The sequence below is a fragment of the Aptenodytes forsteri genome, unplaced genomic scaffold (assembly GCF_000699145.1).
Source record: "Aptenodytes forsteri isolate BGI_AS27 unplaced genomic scaffold, ASM69914v1 Scaffold106, whole genome shotgun sequence".
Taxonomy (NCBI): Eukaryota; Metazoa; Chordata; class Aves; order Sphenisciformes; family Spheniscidae; genus Aptenodytes; species Aptenodytes forsteri.
In genome coordinates this window covers 1,365,352-1,388,738 of record NW_008794080.1, presented here as the reverse complement: position 1 = coordinate 1,388,738, position 23,387 = coordinate 1,365,352, and the positions used below count along the sequence as shown (strand labels likewise).

At 37.2% G+C, this 23,387-nt stretch overlaps 1 protein-coding gene across 1 annotated transcript in view; it reads left to right on the top strand.

Moving 5' to 3' along the window:
• GRID1 (glutamate ionotropic receptor delta type subunit 1) overlaps nucleotides 1-23,387 on the top strand; it is a 580,739-nt gene that overhangs the window by 104,180 nt on the left and 453,172 nt on the right. Inside the window, exon 2 of the mRNA XM_019470222.1 lies at nucleotides 22,793-22,812. Within this exon, the coding sequence (XP_019325767.1) occupies nucleotides 22,793-22,812 (20 nt within the window). The remainder of the gene's footprint in view (nucleotides 1-22,792; nucleotides 22,813-23,387) is intronic.

Sequence of the window (23,387 nt, the reverse complement as noted above, 5' to 3'; positions counted from 1 at the left end):
GCCCTTGAAAAGGAGACACCACTGAACTGTCCTTTTACATTCTTCTACTCCCCCTCAAAAAAACAAAAAAGTGTTAAAATATCTTTTCAGGATCAGACAGAGCAAAAAAGTCTCTCTCATGTAATTTGTTCATTTAGAGATTGATTATAAAGTTCTGTTATTCTAACAGCTCTTCTCCTTATGCTATATTTTCCTTTCCGGACCAAGTTTTTCATATATTTTTATTCATTAGTACATGATTTGTAGAGAATGCAGTGGTATTAAAACAAGTTACATAGGATGGATTAGGCAACCTCAAAAATAAAAGACAGTGCAGATATCATCAGGAATATTTTCTGCTTGAGATAGGGTAAAAAACTATGAAGAACATTAACTCTCACTCTGGCCTAAAATCAGTAGAAATCTTCATCTCTAGAAAAAGTAATGTATACCACCTCACTCCTTTTTGATATTTTCTGAGCTAAATGTGAACTCAAGAGCTCCATCTTTCCCATTTATTTCTTCTGTTTTCTTCAGCAAGGTTATAATAGGAGTGGCCTTGGTTGGATCAGGAGATTTAGGCAGGTGACAATCCACCTTCTTAGATATGTTCTAATTGTAAATTTAGCCTCTTGTTTTCAGTACACAGGGACACAGATCTTTGACAACTCACTTTCCCCTTTAAGGCATGTTACTGAGGAGCAATGTTTTCAGAGAGCTTAGTACCCAGCATCTGATACTGTGACAAACTGAGGTCAGGTAATTAGTGTTGAAATACTCCTCTGGGCTTTCTTTTTTTTTTTTTTTGAAACCTGCCTTCTTTATCCAGTATTGGGAAAGAAGACTTGAACCCAATTTTGAAAATTCTGATCACACTGTTTCTGTAACCTGGTATCATGTGGTGGTTAAATGGAGCACCTGTATATTTTCTGTGGGGCAATGGTATATAATTGAATTTTCTAGGATAGTATTTTTGTGTGATAGACAGTGACTGTCTCTAAATGGTTTCTGTAGCCAGCAGACAGAGCAAAAGCCATGCAATTATAGACACTTAATATTAGAAGTCATCTTGACGCTCAGAATTGAAGCATGTGTCTTTTTGAGTGGAGGTTTACATTCCTTCTCTGCTGGCACACCTGTGATAGCCATCAGGAGGTGACTGTGGTGTTTGGTCTTGCTGTTCCTTTATGGATCATTGCTCAGCTGTAGAAGATCTCTGTGCTCCAGGACAACCTTAGAAAGGGAAAAAAAGATTTGAGTGGTGCTCTTGCTGGGTTTGTGTGTCTGTCTGTGCCCACTTTCCACTTAACAGAGTGGGCAGGCAGCTGTTGACACCCCAGCCCAGGATCCTCTGTTAGTGACCCTCTGGGGATGTGCAGCCTTGGCTCCAGAGCCCATGTGTCCTCAGTAGTGCCACAGGGACTGAGCTGGAGCTGCCGCTTTTTGTTTGTGGATGGGAGTTAAGGCAGAGCCTCATGTTTCATCGGTGAAGGTGCCAGCTGGTTCAGGAAAACATGAAGTAGTGTTTTTAGTCTTTAATGTGCCTGATTACTTTTTTGGAGGGAGGGGGTTAGGAGAAAGAGAAGAGGTTGAAGCTCTCCTTCTGTTTTATCTGTTCAATTACACTTCACACTGCTTTGTGTTCTTCACCAAAAAAGGATTTATTAAAAAAACAGTCAGTAGAGTGTCAGGGTAGTCCATTTACCACATATATGACTAGAAAGCGGTATAAAATCCATATTTAAATCCAGTGCTTATTGCTCTATGTATGATGATTATGATGATAATGATGTAAGCTACTTTATTACATAATGTCTCTGTTTATGGGCTGAGATCCCATTCTGCCCATTCTTTAAAAATTGCCTAAAATTTATATCCTTCTGCATTTTGTCTAGTAGAAGTTGCAGCCATGAAGGTAAAACTCTTGAGGTCTCTTCCTGAACTCTTGAAGAGCTCTCTATATAAGATCACTTGAAAAAACAAACATTTCTTTCTTAGGAAATATTCCTCCTGGTATCTGCCCTAGAAGAAAAGATGTCTACTTCCTCCTTCTCAAGGTATACTTTGCCACAGTAAGAGGTGTTTACTTTCTCTACTTTAATACCAGCTTCACATGGCTTAATCCTTACTAATGACTGCAGCTTGGCTCTGTGCCATGAATCCACCTATGTCTGTAGACTTCAGAAAAACCAAACTGAGAAGAATATTGGAAATCTAGCCAGAAAAACCCTCTTTATTTCTTTGGCAGAGTGCCTGGAAAGGAAGAGAGAACACAGAATCAAAATAAATTACAGGATTCAGACGTGCATTAAATTAGCCCTAAGAAATTGCTTTCTCATTGTTTTAGTGACTAGTGATAATTTGAAACACTTCAGCCCTGGTCACTTTCTTATTTTAAAAGAAATGGAAATAGAGATGTAAGAATAGAAAGCTTGAGTAATAGGGCCAATGGTTACATTTTAAAGTAGTAACTTAAATCAAAATGTTTTGGTTAAGAGAAGACACCATAGCAAAGAGTTAATTTTAAAAGGAGTAAGAGGAATCATAGGATAATTTAGTCTTGAAGGAATTTCTGGAGGTCCTCTTGTCAATCCCCTTCCTCAGAGCAGGGCCAGTGGAGACAAGGTTGCTCAAGACCTTGTCAAGTTAAATTTTGAGTATTTCCAAGGCTGCAGATTCCACAACCCATGTGAGTTTTAGAGGATGAGGTGCACATTTCTCAGCACAGATCAGAGAGAGAAGAGTTTTGAACCACAGGTTGCTCACACTCTTTATAGGTGCCTTCCTCACAGGTTTTTATGACAGGAGTGCATTTTGGTTGGTTGTTTTTGATGTCCCCCCCCAGTTAATAAGTAGTATAGGTCTGTCTCTATGAAGAAAGAGAAGTTCAAACTGCAGTGTTCATTGTTTAAATCAATATTGTTTGGCCATTGTTCAAATGGTCCTATCATGTTATTTGTCTTCTCTGAGATTAGGAATCCCCCCAAAGAGGTTATGTAGGTTCAATATAAAGTGAACACTAATAGTCAGTGAATATGAACTGATTCATCCATGCAAATCTGATCAGGTTATTTGGCTGCTGTGCTAATCAACTTCAAAAATAATTATAGCTTGGAGTTTGAAGCTTGCCTGGTACAAGCATGCAGAGCTGTTACAGAGCTCGTCTGGATGCAAAGATCTTTCCACTAGGTTAGACTGCAACTTCACTTTTTTTTCCAAAAGTTGGCCATATGTATAAAGTAGGAAAAATAATTCAGAAAGGACAATAATTACTGTAGTTTTCTCCATGGTTCAGTGGGAAAAAAGACTGTAATAACAATAAAAAATCATTTATGGACTATGCAGCACAAAGGAGATCTCCTCATTTCCTGTAGGTGAAGATAATCCTTTATTTATTGTGCAAATGTATAATCCCAAAGGTAAGGATTTGCTGCAGGAGGTGAAATATTCACCTCAAAGCAATAAATGAAAGGATTGTCACTCCTCACGGTTTTTATACAATCGTTAATCTTGGATTCATTTATAACTACCAGAATCAACTTCTTTCTGTTTGTGCTTTGCTTGTCAGTAAATGCTTAAATGAAGAGAATTTCTAAGGATGTACCATAAAGGCTTTATAAATGTGATATTAAAGCTTTTATCCCATTGGAACCTGGTAAAGTCCAAGGGTAACAGATTTGAAAAGGACATTCTTTGGTTCTTGTCTGCTGTCCTGAGTATCTAAATTATTTTTTATTATTTATTTATTTATTTATGTATTGTGTCCTGTACATATGTCACTGGCTGTGACTGTCAGAGGTGTCCTTCAGGATTTGTTTTCCAATATATATCTCTTTGTCTTCCTTGATGGCTTTATTGTAAGGGAAAGAAGATGCAGTCTGTTTTCCAGGAGTTGTCTGGATCAGCATCCTGTTGTCTTAGAAGTTGGAGATGTACCAAGTAATGAATGCAGTGACACAATGGAAGAGACAGATGAGTGGAGGTTATAATTGTTTTTGAGCAGAAAGGAATAGTGTAGACATGCCTGTTAGTACTAGGGAGAGAAATGAGTCTCCAGAGATTAATTCGAAGGAAGAGTTTGGAAAAGAAAGGTGGCACATTCCCCTATAGTTCATAGGAAGCAAAAAGAGCATAATTGGTACTCTGTCACATCAGAGAGGACGAGTAAATGACGAGACCTTACTTCAGAAAGGTCACAGGCTGAGGGATCCCTAGTTATTTATCAAGGATATCTCTTTGGTGAAACTATGAATTAGAATTATTATAGTTGTTATAGGACAGTTGTTCTACCCTATAGGTTTTTTCTATAATACATGCTATAATTTATTTTGTTTTGCTTTTTGGGGGTTGTCTTGCATAGAATGTTGCTGGCAATTTCTGCAGCTTGCTAGCCTTTGTAACTAAGAAGTATTAGCATATGCCAGTGTAACCTACAAATAAGTAACTTGAGGGAAGAAAGGATTTGAAGTTTGTTTATATGAAAAATAAATGAGATACTATTTGCAAAGAGAGGTCCAACATAAGTTCAACTGAATATATTTGCATTTAGAATGCAAGAGATTAATAACTGTAAATTTAAGAATTTACTGTGCAGTAGTAAGCTGTCTTTCGATGAGAATAATGTGTTGGAGAGATTTCTGGAAAAAGAAAGTCCACAAGCATGTTTTCTACTATTTATCTGGAATGACCACAATGCTTCCTGAGTTTTTATGATCTTTTATTATAGTTTGCCTCAGAACAAACTTCTGAGGCAGAAAAGTGCTATCCTTAGCAGAAAAGTGCTATCCTTATTTTAAAGCTGGGAAACTGAAACACAAGATAGACTGTGGCTTTCCTAAGGTGCAGGAAGACGTGTGAAGCAGAGCAGGAAGTGGCAACTCAGTTTCCCATGTCCCAGGCTGGAATGCTGACTCCCAAATATGTCTGCATTTGAGATGGCAATGGAATCTGGTTGGTTGGGTTTAAACAAGCTGGCTTAGACACTGGTAACAATTTCTATGGCAGAATGAATTTCGGTGCGGTCCAGATTACTCTGCCTCTCATCTCTGTAGGTTATATCCAAGACTACTGAGCTTTATGAAAACTTGGTTTTATATTCCTGGTCTAGCTAACATAAAGTAGGGTCTACCCACTATTGTAAAGTGTGTTGTAAAAACATACCCTATTGTAGAAATGTCCCCCATTCTGTGGATTGAGAAAGCATGCTTTTGTAGGTTAAGACTTCTTAACTCAGTGAGTTAAGTCCAAGGACTTGATAGTTCAACCAGAATGTCCCAGTTCTGCCACAGATACATGGACGTGTAATGTTGGTCAGGATACATATTCACTGTGCCCTGCAGTTTTGCTTCTGTAAACTGGAGGCAATGCTTCCTTGCCTCTGGACAGTGCCACAAGAATAAATTCATGTTTGTTAAATACCAGGAGCTGGGGGGAAGTCAGTCATAAAAATACACATCTAAGTACCTTAGACCATTGAGGCTTTGCAGCTTTGTAACAGCCCAGACTGCTTTATTGCTGTTAAAGAGAAAATGAATATTGTACAGTGTCTACATCCTGTCAATGTCTAGAAATGCAATTCCGGGAGAGAGTAGGGAAGGATGAAAGTTTGAAATTTCTCTTGTTTATTGTTTTGAAAGAGAAAAAAAAAATTGTTATTATTGCTTTAAAAGTAATCTCAATTACTGACTTCCAGAGTAAGATTGCAGCCGGCTCTATGCCTGTCACTGATGTGATTTTGCAGAGGTCAAGAATAATGTTGTCAAATAAATGTATTGAATAATGTTGTCAAATAAATGTATTGATGAGTTTTCTACCTTTCATTAAATCTTCATCATTATACTTTGTTGCCTAAAACTCTTTGTTTCTTCTGCTGCCATAAAAGGAGTCACAAAAGCTTTGAGGGAGTATAATGCCATCTTAATGTAATCACCTGAATGTGGGTTGCCAGAAGGCTGTATGCATGCACAGACACATACACACACAAATAGACAGATACACAAGTGTCCAAGGAAGAGAGTATTAATCGAGGAATATTCTGCAGCCAGGAGTTAAGGTTGTGTGACATTTAGTGCCTCTCTGACTTGGAATAACTTAAAATTGAAACATTTTGGAACCCCCTTCTCACTACCTCAGCTAGCTAAAGGGTCTAGGAAACAGGATTTGCAGACCACCTTGTTTTAGAACAGAGTAAACAACCATTTAAAGGATTAGAGAATGGACAGGTTTTCTTCCCCTTAAGTGTTGTTATGGATAATCTTTCTGGAGTCCAAAAACCCTATAGAAGTGATGGAAAAAATTATCTGTGACTGAGTGGCTGAAGTGATTGATGAGAATATAGGGTATTTCATATTTCTGTCATTTTTTAATCCAGAGCAGGTAAAAGGGTTACACTCTCACAATTGCTAAGCAGTCTGTGCGAAATAAAGCAGTGCACGTTTTACGAAATCTAAAACCTTTGTGAAGAGTTTAGATTATGTTTTAGAGCTATTTAGTAATACAAATACTTACTGTAACACCAATGAGTGAGGGGAATTGTTAAGGCCAGACTTTTAGAATTAAAAAATATTACTCTGAAACTGGAAAGGAACCACTAGTGTACGTTATGAAAAAATACTTACACAATTTCTAACAACAAAGACTTAATGAAATAAAGAACTTGGAGAAGAGTTAAAAATGAGGCAGACCTTCTGATGTTGTATGAGGAAGTATTTTCTCGCTCTCCCAAGAGACTGAGTTAGTTCATTCAGGAAGCTTTTTCATGCTTCATCAACAGATCTGTGACACTCGTTTTGTTATCAGCTTTGTGCCTTTCTAAGCTCCACTGAGGAGGAGAATGTTACATCTGAAAGCTCATCATCTTTCGTTACACTTTTTGTGCATTATCCTATGTAAGACATTCATTAACCCACAATGCAAGATGCAAATTATTCTAATAAACTAGCCCATCGCCGAGCACGAAAATAACAGATCTCTGTTTTATAAGCCTAATGTTCGTAAAGTCTGCCAGCATAGGCACTCAGATCAGATCTCTGTGCTGAGAGTTGTCATGAATTTCCAAGTAGTTGTCTAATTAAGCAGAATCAGCAGTAAAGTTTTGATCATGGCTTGTTTGCTTTATTATTTTTCCTTAATTACTAAGGTCAGAGTCAAAAAAACCCCTTGTGAGTAGATGTGATATGTTTTGCCCTAGAGGTATTCTTTGAAATTGCCCACTGTTTGCCTTTTCCATATGTTTCCTTCCTGACCAAGGGTACTACAGGGGTATAGTTTAGGACGCTTCCTCAGAAATTCACCCTGCAGTGATTTGGGTTTTTCTTCCCCCTGGAATTATATTGGGAACTTTAAATCTTGGACTCTTACAGACTGATGAAAGTATATTTTGCATTTCTACACCTCTTGCCTTGATGACAATGTTTGAAAGCAAGAAAACACTCTATTAACTTAATAGGTTTGAGAATGAAAAATGCCCTGAAACAGAGATGAACTGGAGTTGAAAGCTTTCTAATTACCCAGGCAAGAGCAGAAATTATGCTTCATGAATCATTCAGAACAAGCATGCTTATAATCTGCTTCTCGATTATACTTTTCAGCTGATATGCTGGGAACACCCTCCTTCCTCAGTTCATTTTGTTGGTGATGAGTTCGTCTGCCAGAACCAGAGCAGAGCTGCTCCTTCCTTCCTGGCTCTGAAAGGTTCATCTTTATTGGTTTGGTTCTTTAATCATGGCAAGTCTGCAGATTTTTAATGGAAGGGAAACATGTCATCTTAGATGTTAGTGTGATGCACGAATATATCACTATTGATTTTCAGTGAGCAAAACCTTTAATTTAGCATATTTATATGAAGTGAATTTGAACTTTGCTGTACTTAATTTGATGGTGGCCTAATTACACAGTTCAATACAATCTAATAATACAGGACAGTAGAAGATTTTTCTTTGTGATTTAGCTGGCAGCAAACACTAATCTTTGTGGTTGTTATCAGAGGAAGACATCTGAATCTATAGCAGTATTTGTCTTTTCCTGGCACTCAATTCCTGCTTTCTCTGGGTGACAGAGTTTTGTTTATCGTTTCCGGTTGTTCTGGGCTCCTAACATTCATCTTCATTTCTGTGGTTTTTTCCTTCCCTCTGTGACTCACACTAATAACTTATTTTCCTCTTAGGTTGGTAAACAACATACTGATGTGTGTTCCGAATCTGCTGTAGGACATTTCTGTGAGATCAGAAGCATTGACTCAGCTATCTTTAGCCAGCAAGTGGCCAGTTGCTGAGTAACTTTGGCAAACGTCTGTTTTATGGTGAACGGTGATGAATCTGACAGTATTTAAAGAACCCCTGAATAAAATTACTGCTCGTTTTGAATTTTTAAAGGCTGATACAGGCATAACTGGAGGAAGAAAAAGTATGTTTAAAGAGTGACCTTGATCATTTAAAAGAGTACTTTCTGTGATATAAAAAAAACTTGGTTGCTATTCCATTGTGAGAAGATACCTAATAAACTGAATTCTTTCTTGGCATAGCTGCTGAATAGGTAATAAAATTATCTTGCTTTGCTTTATTACTGTATTTCATATATTTATATAAAAAGTTACAGAGAAATTCCTCACTTGTTTTGCATGTGTGCGTATTTTCTTGATTTGTGGTATAGAATGCTATTTTAGACTGCATAAAAACATCCTTTACTGATAAACCTGGACTGCTAATTACTGCAATACAATCTCCCCCTGTTCCTCCTTCTTTCTTTGTCTAGTGACTAAAAAGTGATGAATTCAAGTCATCAGTCATCACCAGCATAAACCTGCCTCACTTGTTTTGCATGTGTGCGTATTTTCTTGATTTGTGGTATAGAATGCTATTTTAGACTGCATAAAAACATCCTTTACTGATAAACCTGGACTGCTAATTACTGCAATACAATCTCCCCCTGTTCCTCCTTCTTTCTTTGTCTAGTGACTAAAAAGTGATGAATTCAAGTCATCAGTCATCACCAGCAAAAACCTGTTACAGCATCATTTTATATTTCTGTTCTGCTGTTTCTGCTGATATGCTTTAGATGAAGGCCTTAATAACAACAGAACTTAAAATAAGGGGAATCACAGTGACTTCTAGAGACAGATGGTGTTAATTGATTTCATTTTTCCCCTTCACTTGCTTTCTTAAACAGGAAGACAATAATCCTTCCTTATCAGAACAGAATTTTGCTTGTCACTGATATTTAGAGAGGTTAGTCTTAAAGCCCTGTATGTTTTAAGATTGCAAATAGGATAATACTGTAAGTGTACAACCTTAATACATGAAGATTGTCAGGACTAATCAGATAAGAAAGAATGTGCTTTTTATGCATTTACAATTTCCACTTGCTTTTCTGCATTTTTTTTTTTTTTAACTGCAGGGCCCTATGCTATTCTCAGGATAAAATATTTTAGTTACAGTTAGTCAGATTTTGTGGTAAAGGTAACCTGCTAGGGATGACAACCAAATTTAAATAGAGGAAGGACTATTTTTTCATAAAAAATCAGTTTTTGTATTAAACAAGAATTGGATGTTATGCTTGGATTCAGGATACAAGAACTGGTAGAGTCAATGTAACTGAACTAAGCCAAAGTTAGTGTGTGTGCCGATCCTGACTTTTTCCTAATTCTTTTTTTCTTCTTTATTAAACAAAGCAAACATTTCGTAAAGGGAAAATGTAAATTTATACTCAGATATGTTTCTAAATCTGTAGCTAGATTATTTGATCTACTATACCAAGTATTTGGTCGGTCTTTCCTTGCAAATGGGTATTGGAAAGAAAGTGTCATCTAATGTATATAATGTTGGATATGCAGCAAACAGTCTTTACTGACATCTGTTCTTCTTGGAAAAGCTTTTTGTTTAAAGGGAGGAAGGTCATCTGATCTCATCCTTTAGAGAATGTCTTGAAAAGTACCTTTCCTTGGGTATACCACAGCATTTCTGAAGCCTTGTACCCTTTCTGAATTACTGTTCATTCCTGAAAGATTTGCAGAACACTTCATAGGGTTTTGCCGTTCCCTCTTCACACACGTTCACCCTTCTGGCTAACTCAGTAACTGCTTTCTTCATTTTCACACTTCTGCAATGACATCCCTACTGGACAAAACTGAAAAGAAATGAAAAAGTGGAAAAAAATAAAAAAAGATGAAAGTGATGAAGCATGTCTGTTTGAGTGAGTAAGTGCAACAAGGATCACCTAATAAACTACAAAATAGCTCCAGAGCGGTGGAAGTGTCAAGGAGCATCTTACGATGTCCTTTTCTAAAATATGTATCTATGGAATCCCAACAACAGAAAGCTATTACAGGGTGTAAGAAGTATTCTTTTGCAATGAGGTAAATACAGTAGTGGCCTGGTGAATCGCAGAAGTCTCCAATCTTTAGATTTAGATTTTCAGAACTACCTGTAGCTTTTCTGGCTACAGGTTTTATTTATTCTTAATCTCATAAAGGTGAATGGATATGTAAAATAAAAACAGCATCACTTGACTGAGAGCTAGTGAATACAAATATTTTGGGGAAGTTAAAAAGCAGCAACCAATTTTGTTTAAAATAGTTAGATAGACAATCTATCATTTATTTACCGGTTTCCTTCCACCTTTCTGTTTGTTTGTCTCAAACAACTGTTTCATCTTGTCTTTCATGTAATTTACTGGCTGTTACACCTTGTGAATTATCTTTGCCAGGAATTGTCATTTATTTTATGTCTGTACAGGGCCTAGCACAAAGAGGAGCCAACCTTGCCAAATCTCCAGTTGCGAACAGTAATATTAATAATTAAAAATGGCATGGGAAAATCAGATTGAGACTGGGGTTTGTATGAAACGTAATATTGAAAGAGAGTCTTTAACATATAAATGGGTTTGAGAAGATACAGAGTAATCAAATTCAACTGCATTTTTTTAGTACTTTTCATGTCATGTCTCCCAAGGTGCTTTACAGCACAATAATCGTGATTAACTCTGGATTTAATCAGTGAACTAGTGCAGTAATCCACAACGTGGGACAATGAGTTAGAAGAGCTTTATGTTGGTGAGGACCCTAGTGACCATGTTATAATTCGTGAAGAGATGTCAGTGAAACACATAAAGTCCGGGTGTGACAGAGTACATAGGTAATCAGTTCAGTATTTCAGAGAAACAGTTGGAACAAAAGTCCACAAATGTTTCTTAGATAACATAATAATCTGAGAATGGGAGGTTTGGGATGTGTGCTTTGTTTTAGGATGATACTGACAAATCATAAGAGGAATTTATACCACACTTTCCGGCTTGCTTCAGTTTTGCTTTCATGAATGTTTGTAAGTGCAAATATCTCTCAAATGTGAACTCTGTGAATCGCAAGTACTGGTTTCTTGGCAACCACATCAGGACTGTGCTATTTGCAGCTAGAAAGGAGGCTGCATTTTCAAACAGACTGAGAATTTAGAGGTTTTGATGGCGTTGATGGTAATGGAGGTTTATGGCTTGTGTTATAATTTTTTTAATCTTGCATTCTCAGTCCTCAGACCCCTAACTGCAATACACCATCAGTGTGGTGAGTACCAAAGTAATCTTGAATTACCTAGGTAGTGAACACCTGGGTAGTTTTTCCTGGTTATTAGAAGACAATTTTTTAAATACAAACCTTCCTTTTAAGGATGTTTCATCACCAGGTGAATTAAATGAACTACTTTTATAGTGTGTTTCGGATGGATAATGATGGGGACTCGCTCTCCGTGTTTCTGAGAGATTAGGATGATAGGAGCTGAGGAGACAGTGTCCCTGCGTACAGGCCTTGGGAGGGGGGGAAGAGGTTGTTCAGGTATGGAAAGGAAGAGCCTGGAAGGGGTAAAGGGTATTTGGTGCAGTGGTATGACCCAACAAATTTCAAGTATAGTTTTCCTCTTCTTTCTACCTCCCTCCTTCATCTCACTGCCTCAAATCTAGGGAGAGTATTCACTATCTTGAATCTCTGTAAAGTGCGGAGAAACTGATGGATGTCAGACAGAGTAGGCCATAATCCAGTTGCTAGGGTCCAGACGCCTGATATGCAAGCATTACAAGTTCATGTCTTAAATATATTTTTCTCTGCCATTCTATATGGTTTACATAAATAGGTATTACAAAGTAATAGTGTGGATGAAGAATTCCTTTTAAGTCTTTTATTGCGGTGAACAATTAGAATGATTTAGGTTAAGATTTTATTGCTTTCTGAGCAAATGAAATGTGTGGTTATGAGAATTTTTTCTGATTTTGTAAGATATTGATTCTACTGCAGTTCAGGTGAAGAAAAGAGAAAGGTCAGTGAAAGGAGAGAAATGAGACATTTTCATTCTCTTTTTGTGGATGTTGGCACAGGCTCTAGAATGCATGTTCTAAATGTGTGTTGGATCAAGGTTTTACACTGTGGACTCTTAAGATTAGAGAGAGTTTTTAAGTTATACCATGAGGGATTTATACCCTACTTTGGATAAATGCTGGCTAGTACTAATAAAACAGCATAATTGCCATGACTGCATCAAAGTTTATAATAAAGCTTCTCATTTTGTGGCACTGCAATCTAAATGCCCCGGCACATTTAACAAATGTAAATGAATTGACCTTCCCATACCTTCAGAGAACAGATAATTTTCCTACGGATAAGGAGCTCACAATAGAAGTTTCTAAAGGAGTTGCCAGGCTTATTGTGGAGTCACAGCTAGGAACCAGATTTTGTTCTTCATTGCCCTGACCAACCTTTCCTCACTCTACCCACCTTTGCTCTCCTTTAGCCCTTTCTTTGGAGTTAGGCCCCTTTGGAGCATGTCTGTTATTTTGATGGCAGTGGTTGGTTCTTTTGTCTTTGTCTTTTTTTTTAACCTTAACACATTTTTTTCTTCTGTGAAATGGAGAGTGCAGTGCTTATAAAACCTTCAAAGGGTTTAGTAGTGTTGGCTGGTTCAAAGGTGCAGAACTTCTTGAGCTAGGGAACTGGGACCTTACTTATATATCCACACAAGGAAGAAGAAATTAATACCCCCTTCATACCTGGAACTTCTAATGTCTCCCTGAATGACTGATGGCTGCAGCCAATGCATCATGTCTTTCTCAAGCTCACTCTTCGTGAAGTCACATCCACCCATATATTTATTATTTATTAAATGAAATCTTTATTATTTTACTTGCTATTATTTTCAGACTCTCTTGACACAATTACTGAATTATATATGCTTACAGGTATGTTAGTTTGTGCAGAGATGAAGATGGTGCAGTATAGATTTCAATTTTTAGAGTTAAGTAAAATCTAGCTACATGTGAAGAACAACATATCCAGATGAAGTATCTATTATGCTAAAGCAAATGGTGTTACTTTTTACTGCTTCCCCCGGAAAAGGGCCATGTTTTTGAGATGAAATCCAGCATCTCAAATGAATTTTTTCTATGACTTGCATGTAGTAGGATTCATTTTCTCCATCATCTAATGGATGATGTTTATTGAATCTGACAAACTCGAGAAACTGAACTTTCAGATGTGGAGGGCAAACAACTGTCTGCATTTGTTCAGCATCATCGATTTATAAAGACTTTGATCTTGTGCAGACTATTATAGGTTCAGTTTCCATCCCTTCGTGAAAAGTTCCATTATCTTTCTTAAATCTTTAAAAAATAGTATTGAGGAAAAAATGATGTTTAGGAAAACCACCAGAAATATTTTACAGAAATTTTATAGGGATGCTATAGAGTAAATGAGCCGCTATTGCCTTTCTGTTCATTATTTTGATTCAGCGGAGAGGGAGAATATGACTTCTTGAAGGAAAAAATAGTCTTGATCCTGATTTTAGCAAGTTCAGTAGCAAAATTTTGGCAGTTCTGCCTCTCAAAGATATGGATACTCAGCTGTTTGGGCTGAAGAAAGATATTTTCTTCTGTTGAGAAGAGATTTTGCATCTGCAGCAGTTCTTCTGGTTGAGCTGTCTGGTAGTGAAAAGACATTGCTACCATCACTGTGGGATAGAAACCTGCACTTTTTCTCCTGACACTCTCCTTTCTGAACACTGTGGAACATTGCAGCTCCCCGGCAGGAAAACTGACCTTGTTGCATTGAAATCAATGGGGAGAGTTACCACTGACTTCAACAGGAGCAGGGTCAAGCCCAGAGTTACACAGTCCTTTTAGCAGATACCTTGAATCCACCACTGTTTTGTTTTATGATTTCTGTCAGCTTTACACATGCCGTAGATCTGCAGGGCAGTTATGGAAGTGAATTTAGGGGCCAGCAGATGACTCTGAGTGGAAAGCGGAGCAGTGGGCAGGTGTGGGCGTGATGAGCAGCAAGGGAAGGGAGCTGTGAGGGAGCCTTTGAAAGGGAATTTGCAGCACCTGGGGCCGTGGCCTTGCTGGGAGCAGCAAACTGGGTGTGCTCCAGAGAGGTGGTGGTCTGCTGAAGGTCTGCCTTTGAACAACAGCTCTCAGATAGGATTTCTGCATTTTAGAAGTCGATGATATAGCTCGTCTATACAGGTAACAAATAAGGCTTATTTGTTCGCTTTTTGGAGTCAGTTTTGCTTATTGTGGGCATACGTATTTGTATATGTTTGGAAAACTGTTTTATATTTGTGAGCTAGGCAGGGTATAAATCCTTTCCAGGACTACCCTAGAGTGAGAAGATCAATGTGTACTTGGGGGCACAAAAACTCAAACGTAAGCTAGAAAACTTAGAAAAATCTATCCATGTTTCAGACCTAGCAACCCCTTTGGGCGGGGAGCTATTGGATTGCTATTTATCTGTTATTTAGGTATGTTGGGTGCCTGGGGGGTCATGGACAGACATATAGCTTTTGTGCCTGCAAAAGGCAACTCTATTGTGTGTTCAGTGATTATATGTAATATTTTAAGGTATATTTCACTAGATTTGCACATTGATTGATTTAGTGCAGCCTGGCTTTTGCATTGGCTCTTCATTGTTAGTAAACTAGAGTGAGATTAAGATTTTTGTGTGTTAGGTTACAGAATTCAAATGGACCGTACAGATTGTGAAGGAAGTATACCAGGAATTGCTTTGGATTTCCTTATCTATTTTTATGCTGGGTGGCAGATGTTGCACCCTTTACTCTATGGATTGATTCTCTCCTGCTTGTTTTATGAAACCCTTTTCACCTGTGAAAAGTGGTTGTAAAAGGCAAGCAGCAAAGTCTTACTCTTAATGGTGCTATGGATGTAAGAAATGATACAAGGTGCAAGATAATACATTGGTATATGTGGTTCTCTTTTCGTAATGATATCCCCTTTAGAAAACTAGAGGATGTATAGTTAGGCGGGTGATTGGAAAAACTTGACTATGCAATTGCTAAGCTCTAGTGCTAGGAAACTAAGACCAAATTTCAAGCACCAGCTGAATCCTATTGTGGTTTATAATTAGGTACCCCTTGCATTTCAACAGACACTTCATTTTTATTCTTCCTTTCCAAGATACCTTATTCATACAAGTTACAGGAGTTTGAAATGAAACAAGGTGTATGCTCCGGGGCCTTAATTGCTAAGTGTTAGTAAACAGAAGTTTTTTGCATTAACTTATTGCAAAGGCTGCTGAGTTAACTGTTCTGTGGTATAGTTTGCTCTTGTTTGGGGGGACTATTTCACATTTTGTGAATGTTAATGGCACGTTTTGAATTACAAGGATTTATTTTAGAGGCTGCAAAAACTGTGAGACATCTATTAGCTGGAAGGGAGCCCAGTGTTCTTAAACTACCAGTGTGTAAATGAACTCTTAGTTTGTATTCTTTGAGCTCTGTGAAATGCTGTAGTGTGCACATTTCCAGCTGAGAAGGATTACTGTTGATCCCACTAGCTCATCTAGAGAGAGGTTTTTATTTTAACTCACACTTTGAATGACTGATTCATGTCTCGATGGTGTACGTACATAAATGTAATCCATTGATTACTTTATTTCCTACTATTCATAGGCACTGCTTATACAGTGCTTTATCAACCATAAACTTTCATCACTGTCATCACTGAAAGCTCTTGTCTGGAGTGCTGCTAATAATGAGAAAGCTTATACCGTTGTTAACTGTCTCTGGTGTCGCAGAATGGGTTGCTTTACCTCTCAAAAATACATCTGGGAGGTGAAAAAGGGGAAATCATTAAATGAAATGGTGATGTCTACAAGCTGCCCTTGGGAACTCCAGCCAAGCCTTCAGCTCCTGATAAACTGAACCCATTCCCGCTTCAGACACAGAGTGGAAATTGAGGTAGCTCCTCTAGCCTAAAATAAGGAGAAACAAACTCAATTAGTTGAAAACCAGCCTGAGCCAGGGGTTTCTTCTTACTGCCTCAAGTAAGAATGTGGAGAGGATGCGTTAATTCAAATGTTATAAAGTAAGTTAGAGACTTCTGCTTTCTCTCTTCGCTCTTGAATTCCATGACTTACATCTTCACTGGCAGATATATGCAAAATTTCAAGGTTAAGCATCAGCTCTCACTGAGGCATACCACAGTCCAACTAGGGCAGTATATTAACAGTGGATTATTGGATATACTCCAGCACAAGAGGTCAGAGCTACCAGAAGCTGTGTCCTGTCCAGAAGCTGTGGCATAACATGCTTGGATGCTTGTATAAACAAGTATTTTGTTTTTCCTACATGCTATGTCAAATAACTTTAAAATTAATTATTTTAATTAAAATTCAAAGTTAAATCATATTTGTTTAATGTTAACTGTCAGAAGAAAAGGTCTGATGAATTTACAAGTCAGTCAAAAGTTGAATTCAGTGACGAGCTGTATCCTGAACTGACAGATACCTAAAAAATATGATTGATTTCAACCATGGAGCTATGATTTCTCAAGGTTTTCTTGTAACTGCATTATGCGTGAGGGAAAAATAAGGAAGAACTTTCTTTACTTTCTTTAAAAAACAAAACCAATAGTCAACCCACTATATTCCAAAGAATGTAGAAATACATTCTGAAATCTAAATGTTTTAACTGAAAAAATAATTGTTGTATATAGAAGCTCTTGATGATTTTTTTAAGATGTATCTATAACAGTCTCAGTACACTTAAGTCTCAGTATACTTAATAATTTTAGTCTTAGTACGCTTACACCTTACAGCTTGTCTTAGCCTTTATGCTTAAAAAAAGTTTTGTTTTTTTTTTTTAATCCAGTTCAGACTGGTTAGTGACTTTTTGTAGAGAACTTAGAAGCAGAGGCCTACACATGGAAGCTGATGTTTACAAGGCAAAGATTGATAGCAATTTACCTCATAAGAAGTAAGCTCTTGACATAATAGCTTTTTGCAAGTTAATCTTGGTGTGATTTTATGCTTTAGAAGGTGAGAAATGGATCATGTAGTGAAGAGCCAGGTGTAGTGTGTGTAGGGGCTGTAAAAGCAGCACCTGTGTTTTACCTGCCTTTGAACCAGCTGGGACTGAGCCTCTCCTTTGTACTTCTCGGCACAGGTGAGAGCTCTGAGAATATTTTGTTTCATGCACAAATGAAAATGGAGATATCGTGCACATTTTCTTGGGTGACTTTCACAAAGATGTTGAAATCGCAACTTGGACTTAAGTCTGTGAGTGTGTGTATATGTGAGCTTGAATCACTAGGTTAATTTTGAAACTGGTCCCTGCCCTGGTTACCACCTTCTGGTTTGTGTCATGAATCAATTTCAGACTGCACAAACTAGGCCTTTTCAGATGAAATTAAACTGGAAGATGCTCTCCAGGAGCACACCTAAAGCTGATAAGGGACAGTTAGCCCACAGCACTGGATCAGTGCTAGTCCCAAAAGTAAAATGCTGTAACCCTATTCTGTAAGCACTTGGTCATCAGCACCAGCTGGTTCACTGCTTACAGTGGGAGATCTCCTCACATTGTGTTGAGTTACTTGCTAATATAGCTAAAGCACGGGAATTAATTTACTTTTTTTTTTTTGTGTGTGGTTGAAACGGAAAGGGTCATTTGGGACTGAAGTTGAGGGATGGAGAAGTGTGAAGTATCTATTGAGGTGAACTGAAAGCATCAGAATAGAAGTGCTTCTCATTTGAATAAAACTATTTCTACTTGGATTTTCATTATTTTAATAAGGATAAATGAAATTCTCACCTTTCCCACTGTTCGCAAAGGACAAGGGATGATTATGACAGCACTGCTCCATCAGACATGTCAGTGAAATATGTAGGGTGCTTTCCTGAGATATGGGAGAAACATCTTTTAATCTCTCCTTTGATGAGACTTGGACATATCTCAACTCTTCCAGGAGCATGGTAAATGCCAGCTTTGTAAGCGATTACAGGAGGGTTTATTTTGCTCTCAGTATTTCCCATGGAGGACTTCCACTTTGCATACAGTATGTTTGCTAGACTAAGAAAGTGAGGGAGAATGACTCAAGACCCTGATAATCAGTCCCTGCTCCAATCTTATGGTGCAAAATGGGGCAGCTTTAGCAATTTGCGTTGCGTGTGTCGTGCTTAATAATGAAGATTAATCTAATTGAGTGCCAGTTTTATGACTGTGTTTACAAGAATATTTGAAGAAAATGATAGTTTGAATTCCACAAGATTAAACAAATGCAGGTGGGGGGGGCGCGAGGTGAGGCCAGGCCCAAACTCGATAATTAAGGTTGTGTGAACGTATCACTTTCATCTTCTCTTCTACTGTTCCAATTTTCCTTTTCATCACATCTTATAGATTCTTTTTAATCTGCCTCCTGGGTGATATATTTTTTTCTGAGAGCTTGTTGTGCCGTTGTGACTGTGGGGGATAGTGTGCCATTTCTCTTTTCTTGCCACTATTTATCCACAAAGATGAATTGTGATTTTTGTATGTTGTTTCTAGTTTGAAAGCATGCCAAAACTTTTTATGGTTTGACATGCCTGGTGTCCTTTTGCTGTGGGGCTGGACTATACCTTTTGCAATGCCAAAAAGCTATTTTCCCTATGGGAAACAGGAATCCAGTGTACTGGAAAAATCACATACACCCATGCTATTACCATTTTTCTGTAGGTGTCTTATAAGAGCTCTCATACCTTAAAGTAACATGAAAACTGTGAAGGGACTACTAGATGAAAGTACTGTCAATCAAAATGTAAAACTATTTATCCTCAGTAGAAGTTACAATAATGTATTTTTATGAATGATGCATTTTTGATGCAGAACTCAATTTTTTCTTCTCTCATAACATAGGATGTTACCAATTATTAAAGAAGTAAAATATGGAGTAGTGATTCCTGGGCAAAGTAATGCAATCTCAATTCCTTTCTTTAAAAGGATTCCTTTTGTATTTTATTTTTTTCTGATTAGCATTTTTTCTTGCATGAGACAACTCGGTAACTCAAAGTGTTTTCAGGCTTATGTTTTTTTCAGAGGTGAAATAATTCCGAATAGCCAAAATGGAGAATAGTATAACTCGTTTTGCCTTTTATATGTGCATATAATCAGACATTTATGTTTAAATATATGTACACACTTATTTTATATAAATGTGAAGTTTAAGACAATTTTGATGAGAACTTGTAGCATACACAACTTAGTATATGTTTCTGCTTTATAATTACTCTATGTTCTATGCTAATTACTAGCAAAGAGAAACCTTTCATATTACATCTACCATTTTATCTTGTTTTCCAAAGGAAATTTGTTTGTGCTTGCATGTGTATTTCCTCTTCCCTTGTAGTTTCTAGTCTTGTTTAATTTCAGCTGAACTTGGCAGGAGGGCAAAATCAGAGAAGAGGTGGCTGGTTTGGGGAGATCCTTTCAGCATTCCCTGCCCTGAAGGAGCCCCTGTGCCTGGAGGAGGTGCTCCCTTGTTTTTACCACAACAGAAATTCTAGACAGGTGGACGGTCTTGTATGCTTCTTGCCCACGGAAGCCATTGTATTTGCTGAAACAATTCATGGCACCAACATAGAACTGGAGACTTACACTTTTTTTCAGAAAACTAAATTTTAGAAAGTATGTTCTGTTAAAGCAGTAAGTGGACTGCAACATGATTTATACACTTGCTTTCAGAAAACTAAATTTTAGAAAGTATGTTCTGTTAAAGCAGTAAGTGGAGCAACATCTCTGATTTTTACAGACATATCTTTAGGTAACTTAGCAAGATGATTAACTAAAAAGCCTGATTATTTAATTTCAGAACAATTGGACAAGATTACTTTAGTGCGTTTGCTTTTATTGCTTCAATGTTAATCTACTTCAAAAGTTTTTCTAGGATACTTCAAAGTTATGTGTTGTTGATATCAACTTCTTACAGCAATTCTGTATTTGAACTGTGTCACAGTTTGTCATGGAACTAGATGGAGGGGGTAGGAGCCTTTTGTGGTATTTGATGTTGAATGACATTAGTTAAACTATAAACAAACAGTTTTGTTCTTTGGAAGGGAAATCTAGCTGGACAAATAGTCTGCATTTGTAATAAAGATGATTTGCTACTATTTTGTAGTGGACTGGGTTGAAGAAAATGAAATTTTTAACTTTTTGGAAGCCACTGAAGGAATAAGCATTTCTGTAGTACTGATGTATTATTCAAGCCAAGGAAGGGCTAACCTTCTCATGAAGCAGTAGGGGAGATACTGAGCTTCTTATTTTATGGAACGATGTATGAGGCATATTACAAATGTTTTAGAGTGCTAGAGAGTCTTGGATGTCAAACTTTGATAAAGTACTCATGAGTTTAACAGAGCCTTGACTATAAAACATCCAGCTGCTATATGCTGTGAACTGGCATGTTACAAGTACCTGCAAGCTGTATTTAGAGTTAGTGCTTTATGTGCAACACATTAAGTCTTGGATACAATATTGGAGGCTGAGTTGTAATGTTCTGCATAACTCCTGTGGTCTTGGGGAGTGAATATTGAGAAATAGATAATTACAGTTTTTCAATTATGATAGGTCCCTGACAGTAATTGTGGAAAGAAGCCAACCAAATACTAATATTTGCTGTGTGGTCTCGTCTGAAGGAGCCAAGGGTTTTTTTGGGTGCTACCAGAATTGTGTGGTTATGTTCATGTGGTCCCTCGGCAGTCGCCATGGAAGATCCTGGCTTTGCAAAGAGTTAAGCACTTAGACTACAGTTCTGAAAAGTGTTATCCTGGCTTTGCAAAGAGTTAAGCACTTAAACACTTTTCAGAACTACAGTCTATCATGCTTCAGACAGAACACACTGATATCTGACTGAGTGTGAGATTATATGCAGTTATATCACCGTCTTTTGGTAAGATGGTGAATAACCTGTAACATGCGATTGTCATCTTTGTTCAAGGAATATAAATAATGTGAATTTAATTTGGCCTTTTGGGTAATGAATTTACAGGCTTATGTGCTTAAAACGTTTCTGTTCTTTAAACTGAATGAGATATGTTTTGCTAGATTGAAAACCTCATGCACTGTGCTCTCCAGGATAGCCTATGTGGTATTTGTCCAGCCGCTGAGCAGGCATGCAAGTCAGGACCTTGTGTGAAGCCAACAGGAGCCTCGCGTCTCTGAGCTTAATGTTTGTCTAGCTATCGTTTTGAAGCTTTCCCGAGGAAAGGAGCCACAAGTGGAAGGATGATAAAGGAGGATGGGGAAATGAGCAAGTACTACTGGGGTTTTACATCCAAAAATGCAATTCTGAACTTCGTTCCAAACTTGACTTAAAAGTTAGCCCTCTCTTCCTCTCCCTTTTCTCTCTTGATTCTGCTGGTCATACGAACCAAGGAGGGAAAAGCTACATCTTTTTTTTTTTTTTTTTGAGCCAAAAGCTGTAGAGATTGGCTTGAGGTAGCTTTGCCAGGCTAATGGGTTACCTTGGTTGACGTATGGATTCATGAAACTGAGAGGAAGACTTGTTTGGAAAAAAACCCTTGAATTCCTAAATATAATTGTCACTTATCTGTTCTAGATCTGCTCTTTATCACCCAATTTCCATGTGAGTGGAGAGCAACGCTTGACTACCTTGCAAATATTTGGGATTTGCTGATTACTTGTTGCTTACCTGGGTATGCCAGGACCTTTGTATGCTTTGTTTTGGTTTTTAACAGTGGTTATGTTACATATTTTTATTAGAGATTTGACTTCTGTTTTACTTAATTTCTTATTTAAATAACTCTCTAAATTGGAAATATTTTCTTCAATAGCTTGTGTTGTAGTACGTGACTGCTCTTCTGGCAGTATGTTTGCTTGTATGAAAGTTGGTCCAGCTTCCTGCTCTTGCAATTGTCACAAAACTCCATTTGTGTGAAAGTTATTGGCCTATCTTTGGTATAAAGAATGCATTTGCATTTACATATGCATGTAAATGCATATGTAGTTTTTTCAAATGCTGAGTGTAGTTTTTTCAAATGCTGAGTCTATTTTGTTTTGTTGGGAAAATCTGTCCTTTAAAACTGCTGTGCTTGATTAGAGACCTATGACATGGGTTAAGCTATTCAATTTAATTTGAAAATATAGCTTCTGAGAATTGTCTGCAACTTACTGAAAAATGGTGCTTAAGTTCTTTGAAAGATAAATATAAGGGTAAGTTTAGAACAGCTTTTTTTTTTTAAAGGTAATAATTACAGTGTTATTTCCCCTATTTAAAAACAAGACACTTTTAGTATCTTGACACTTGTTGAACTGTCCTTTTAAAAGATAGAGATGAATGCTGTAAAAGATAGAGGTGAATGCTACCTTAGTAAAATAAGGTAGCTAGGATTTTAAAACCATGGAAGTTAATAAGTTTAAAGAAAAATGTTCAACTACAAAGATTTGTTCTTCAGGATAAAATAAGTATCTTAAACTCATCTGGAGACTACATGTTATTAATAGTAAAATATTTGTTAAAAAATTGTAAAGCCCTCTAAGGAAAATGTATGGTTAAGTCAAAGATCTGAATCTGTCAGTGTAGCTTAGAGCTGGCTTGATCAAATTTGAATCTCAGTAGTGGTACTTTATTCTTATTAAGCTGCATAAATTATACTTATTTGAAGCACAGTAGTTCTTAATTGGTATTTGTCCTCCCTCCCCCATAAATAACCTTATCCACTTAGTTCAAGTATTTTAAATACCAAAGCAAGAGAAGAATAAGAGCTAAACCATTCTAAATATTGGAACAAAGATATTTTGGGTTTGTGTGTGGGTTTTTTTTATTACTAAGTACGAATTTGCTTCTGCATGACAGGAATAATATGCAGTACTTTATGGCATTAAAAAGCTTAAAACTTATCTGTAATGTTAGGGGTTCAACTTTTTTGTTAAATTTTTAATTCTCTGGAAACTTTTGCTTACCAATTAAAACCTATCTGTTAAACAAAATGTTTGTTCTAAAATTGTTTCTAATTTGAGCTATATACTTAAATGAATTTTAATGTTGCTGTCATATCATGTAACATAGACTTTACATGTATTCAGAAGTGTCCAAAGGTATCTTGAATGATTAAGCACTGTGTCATACCACAATGTAATGTATTCCCTATA